The 6,299-nt window shown below is 42.1% G+C and overlaps 1 protein-coding gene across 3 annotated transcripts in view; it reads right to left on the reverse strand.

The window, feature by feature from the left end:
- CAMK2A (calcium/calmodulin dependent protein kinase II alpha) overlaps positions 1–1,852 on the reverse strand; it is a 238,611-nt gene extending 236,759 nt beyond the window's left edge. For all 3 annotated transcript variants that reach the window (XM_030212236.1, XM_030212235.1, XM_030212234.1), the window contains exon 1: positions 1,791–1,852. In XM_030212236.1, coding sequence (XP_030068096.1) covers positions 1,791–1,852 — 62 coding nt within the window. The remainder of the gene's footprint in view (positions 1–1,790) is intronic.
- Positions 1,853–6,299: the final 4,447 nt, after the last annotated feature.

Consider the following 6,299-nt stretch of genomic DNA (forward strand, 5'->3'; position numbering starts at 1 on the left):
CTGTCACTAAATGTACAAGAAAACAAATATTTATTTATGCTGGGAAAGGGCAAATAAAAAATGTTAACAATAACTACCAAAGGAGACACACATTTCTTTCTCTGCAATAACATCTGGCTGTTAAAGCCACATGCCCTAAACCACCTTTTCTCACAGATACAGAATGGGAGAACATTTCAGCACATCTGGTCCCAAGGGCTTAAAAGAGAGTGCAGAAATTTCTCTTTCAAAATTTACCCCTGCAGGGGAAATAGTTGAATCATTTATCTGTTATTCCCTTGCCATGTAGCAGAAGGAGGTCAATTTTCCTGGCTCCAAAAATGCTTAGAGTTGACATGACTGACTGCCCCAGCACCAGGGCAGGCATTTCCCATCCTGCCAGTGGCAGCTACAATTCCATTATGAGACTTTCAGCTGATACACTTCAAAATAAAGACGAGTTTGCAGTATCCCGCTGTTGATTTGGATATTATAAAAGCATTGAGATGTACATGGGCTAAGAATAATTTCCATCTACCTACTAGATGTTAAATAGCCATCTCCAAATAATTGTGTGTATGTGTGTAAGATGTGTGACCATTTACAAACCGCATACATAAAGACATATATAACCCCCCCCCCCCCCCCAATACTGTACTCTGATGGAATGTGCTCACTGCTGCTATATCATTGTGACATTATGGCCGATTTCTGCATTTTGTGGCTAGCAGATTAACAACTGAATTCCACATAAACTGCTAAAAGTGTTGCATAGCAAATAAACCCCTCTCTGTGGCAGCTGGAGCTCCGCTGTTGTGGTCTATTACAAGGTTGTTAAAGCTCGTTTTTCTGCTCAGCCAAACATCCCTGAACGGTTCTGTGTGAGACAGTTTTTTCCTTTTCAGAATGTACTGGTTAGAGTTTTCTTGCAAGCAAGGTAAACCCCTGTAATTAGCTTGCCACAATGGGATTTTTATCCACAGCTCTCTCATTATTTTTCTCTGTAAAGGGATCGGTACATATAATTTCACCAAACCACATCATTTCCCTACCAAATCGTTCTTTTGCGTCCTCTTCACTATTATCTATTTAATTTTTTTTTTAGCAAAAAAAAATGCTGCACAGTTTCAAAGCAACAGCAATGGGTAAGTTTCTAAATTTCTCCTATTTTCACTACCAAATTCTTTACACACAGGTACACGCACCTCTACTGATATCAGATATTTATTTATTGAACGACATTATGTCATTTTTATTTCAGTTTACTTGGGGCGGGGGGCATCCCTGAAAACAGACATCGAACTAGGCAAGTTTTTCTTATTCCCGTCTCATTCACTTTGGAAGGACGACTTTCGAATAAACGTTAAATCGAGAGCATCAGCCCCTCAAAGACCACAGCTTCCTCATGGTGAAGCAGCTGGAAACAAGGATTCTTCTACCTGTGACCTACTACTGCCACTCAGAATCTCACGTATCCCGGAAACATCGCAAACTACTAATAGTGACCAAAAGCAGCTGGTAGCAACCCACACTTTTTGTGCCATCATCAGTCCCCCACAGACAAGACCAACGATTTCAGAAGTAACCCCCAAAAATGAATGATAGAACTGTCTCTCTTTAAAGGATCACTGAAACTCAAAGTAACCCCTCTCTGGGATGAATTTGGGGTCCGCTCTCTTCCTTGCTTCTTTTTTCCTTCCAGAAACTTGACTGTGTCCCTTTCTACCATCAAGGAAATCTTTTTTCTTTTCTTTTCTTTTCTTTTTTTTAGTGGGGAGGGGGAAGATTGCACCAAAGCCCTCTTAACTTACTTGCCCAGTTCTTCGAAAAGCTGGTATTCCTCGGTGAATCTGGTGCAGGTGATGGTAGCCATGCTGGCGATTGCAGCTCTTCACTTGCAAGCGTGGAGTGCAGTTGGAAAGGATGTTCCCTGGCTTTCTATTCTCTCGCTCTCCTTCGCTTGGTTCTCTCTTATCGCATTGATAAAGAACGAAAGATGTTTGATTGACAAGCCTGCAGATAATGATGAGGGTAATTTGTCTTCCCAGCCTCGCAAGGCTTCGTCAGCATGCAAATCCCTATAGCAACCACCCCTAAAACGCCCAGTTCCTGTTGCCTGGGAAACTGCTCTCCCAAACACCTACCCTGCTCCCTAACGCCCCGCTGCTGTTCCTGTAACAACTGCAACCGGAGAAGCACGGGAGAGTAAAAAGGTAAAACTGATATTAACAAGCGATAACATTATATCTCACATTTTTAAGGAAAAACATTATAATAAACCCAATTTGCAGTGCCAAGAGTTTCCATGGTAACCACAGTTTCTACAGTTCAAGATGGTCTCTGGGAAGACAGGATGCTGTTGCTATGGCTACTGCATCTCATCCTGGAGAAAAGACAGGTATTCTTCAGTTACCCTAGCAACAGCTTGCTCCCTAGGTAGGGTTGGCTAATAGCCTAACTTTCCCCCCTTGCTTTCTTAGGCTACAGTATGCAACCGTGGCAAGAAAATAACCGGAAAGTTTAAATAGAACGCAGGTGGTAAACTTAAAAGATTAAGTTTATGACTTTAAATACATAAAGCTATTTTTAAAAAATGAAAATGCACACGGTTTCTAAAAAATATCTACCTAAACTTCATATACGTGTCATATTAATCTTGATAGAAACAGAACTCAGGTGTGTCTGTGTGTGTGTGTCATTTGGTGTCTTTTTTTCAGTTCTGCATTATCATTTTTCGTTTTACATATTTTGCATTAGGTTTCACAAAGTATATACAGTTTGCATTCTTTTCACGACAAGGATATTTTAATAAGGATAACAGAAGGGTACCAGTATTTTACATATTGGTAAGCAGAAGCACTGAGTGTTCAACAGGCAGGATATCCAAAACTAGCACCCTGGTGATATGACAATCCCACTCTCGCTAGCAGAGAACTGAATGATACCAGCAAGTGTACCTAACCTAGCACTTTGTAATAGGTTTATATTAGCAACAACAGAATTAGTATGGGGGAGAATCCTAATTATAATAAACTCATATGCACTGCAGTCATTATTGTTATATTAACAAACATATGGCACAGAATATAAAACAGTCAAGCAGAACTATGAGTTCTCAGATTGGATCACTGGGCTGAAACAGGGGCAGCAAAATATTCAGAAGTTGATGAAAATAGCCAAAGGAGCTGAGTGTTCCTTTTTTCATTCCAGGTGGATTTACTTCTTTGCCTTCTGCAAAATGGAAAGGAGGGAGGAAATTGGTTGTGCTGGAAAATAATATAGCATATTGCAAAATAGAGGGGAAGAAAGAGAGGAAAAGGAGCAGGGCCAGCTTAACTATTAGACTAGACAGTTGCCTAGGGCTGCAGCTTCTTGGGGAGCAGCTGCATTCAAAGCATAACAATGCCTTGACAGCCATCAAAACTCCAAGACCCGCCAACACCTACTTTATCCTGCATTTTTATAGGATTTTTGTATGATGATCAGGATTGTTGAGTCAAAATTTGGGGGGGTGGAAGGGGGTGTTGGCTGAGAGCTAGGAACCTGAAAGTTAATTGTAAGGCTGAAGGTCACCTAGAGCACCCATCACCCTCGCACCAACTTTGAAAAGGAAAGTTTAAAAAGAGAGGATTCTGAGAAAGGAAGAGGGGCAGAGTAATAAAAGAAAAAGAAGGGATGGAAGGAAAAGGCAACAGAGTGGGGGAAGGAAGAAAAGAAAGAGAGAAGCCAGGATGGGGAGGAGAAAGAGAAAAGAATGAAGGAACAGCAAGGGAAAGAAAAGGAGAAAGAAGCAGTATGCAAGCAAAACAGTAAGACCACACTGGGAAAGAAAGCAAACGAGATGGGGAGAAAGAAGAAATGAGAAAGACCTTTTTCATGTAATTGCACTATTACCGCCTTCTTAAAACTACTTCATTTTGTTTTATTACATTAAATCCTTTCTGTAACGCCAACGTTCCAGATAATATTACAATGGGTGTCATGAATTATAGCTCTGGCATAGCAAAGTGTTTAGCACGCAGCCAGTGTAACTGTCCCACATACAGCACAGTGTTTAAAACAGAGCAGTGAGAACAATACAAGATGTGCAACCAGGTGCACAAAAGTCCAAGAGCCCCCTCCTCCCCCCCTACATACACACACCCCCGGCTCTTCCCCAGCACAGCTCTTCTCTAGATTGCTCTTTTGAGCTCAGTCAGTTGTCATACAGGGCAGTCAGGTGGGGGGTGATGAGCTCCTGCAGCGGTGACAGCAACCCTGGGGGGGGGGGGGAGGGAGGGAAGGATGGGAGAATTGATGCTGAGGTTTCAGTACCTTGGTAAGAAAAGGCATTCAGTTGCTTTGGTGTGGGTCACTGCACACTTTTCCACTTTGCCATATAACTTTGAATCGAACAGCGAGTTGCTGCTAATATATTTGTTGGAATCAACTTTAGTTCCCACTATCTGAGGATTTGCCTCCCTCATATCTTATCTCACTTCCTCCCTTTTCCCCTTCACCAGAATATTGGGGATTATGGGCCGGGTTCAGTAAATGACGCTCAAAAATCACTGCCAGAAGAAAATTAGCATGCAGCGCTGTTCTATAAAGGTCACTCCAGGCTGATACCCTTTATAGAAGAGAGCATAGTTCCAATTCCCATGCCTTAATTGTGGGTGCCGGGACTTATACCTGCTGATCCCAGGTGTAATTCCTGACACCCAATTTGAGCATGCATCCCCAGTATTCTATAACACTGTGTGCAAAGTTTCAGAACACCCCTGACCTGCCCATGTCTCTCCCATGGCCACCCCCCTTTTGGGATATGTGCTATGGGATTTGGGTGCCCGGTGTTATAGAATACCATGCAGCCGGATGCATGTGCAAATCCTAACTGATGCCAATTAACATCAAAAATTGATTGCTAGCCCCCAATTATCGCCATTAATTGGCTTGTTAAACAATTAAGTTGTGCACACATCTCAGGATCATGCCTAAATTTTGCAATGAAAATTTGGGCAACCTTTACAGAATCTGGGGGTATATTATTTATTTATTTATTTAAAAGCTTATATTCCACTCTATTGCAAGAAGTTCTAAGTGGTTTACATAATTACATACATAACAATAATAATGTTCTTTATACAGTCATCAAACAATTCTCACACATTCTAAAAAAAAACATAGACTAGCAATTACTAACATTTGCTTATCAATATGTCTGGAAAATCCTGTCCAAAAGAAGTTACGAGCCCGAGAGCTAGACTGGAGGATGACTTTAGACATTAGGCCTTTAGTCAGATCCAGGAAAGTTTGAGAAGTTAATGCCACAAGAAAAAGCGTGGTAGGTTCAGGACCAGTGGGACTGACATATGGATGATGGGGGAGGCTGATTGGACTATTTAATTGTAAGCCTGGACTGCCAGGGAGGCTATTGATCAGGCAGGCCAGGCGGTCCATGGGGGGCATGGAGGAGGTGCAGAGTATTTAATATACCTCCTCCGAGGTGCAGGGGTTGTTTCCTGCTCCTCGGAAGCAGCTTTCCCATGGCCCACCCTTTTTGGTTGGCTGTTCAATAATGTTTTCATTTTATCAATTCCTGTTTATGGTCATCATGAAGTGTTGTCACAGTGGGCAGTCACCCGAGCAATACGAACTTTGGATCAGAAGAGATGAGCCATGAGAATAACTATTTTGGGTCAGGTGACCTAGGTAAACGGGCATGGAGGTCCCTGCCTGTTCCTTAAGCCCCATCTGGTGTCATGTTATGGTTATTGGTGCAATTTAAAGGGATATAAGATGTGGGAGGGGGAGGGGCTTGAAAGGAGAGTAGGTCCCATCTCTGAAGGTTAAAATAGAGGAAAATAAATTAAGCATGCAGAAACATGTATCCAGTGCAGGTGCAAGGGCATTCCCTAGTTCCTCCTTGAGATTTGGATAAGCTCAATAATTATGATCATCCCAACACCAGCCTCACACAACAGTCCTGTAAAAATGCATATTTGGACAAGATTCTTTTCAAATATTAAAGTTCGCTTTGTATGCGTATGTGTGTAATGATGGCAGTTTCCTAAAGTCATTTATAAATTGCCCACCCTTCTTGCAAATGAAAGACTGTGTTGATGGCTCTTTGCCATTCTGGGACTGTCAGAACCCACTGTTTGCTCGGACAAGTGCTGCTTTTTTTGCTGCCCCTTAGAAGCTGCTTCCCTATGTCACCACCTAAGCTTGCCTAATGGTTGAGCCAGCCCTGAATGTATAAGCTTACATGCCATACTGGTTCTATTTTAGTAGATTCAGTAAATGGCGCCTAAAAAATCAGTGCTGAAACAAACCCACTT

This window comes from Microcaecilia unicolor, chromosome 8 (assembly GCF_901765095.1).
Source record: "Microcaecilia unicolor chromosome 8, aMicUni1.1, whole genome shotgun sequence".
Lineage (NCBI taxonomy): Eukaryota > Metazoa > Chordata > Amphibia > Gymnophiona > Siphonopidae > Microcaecilia > Microcaecilia unicolor.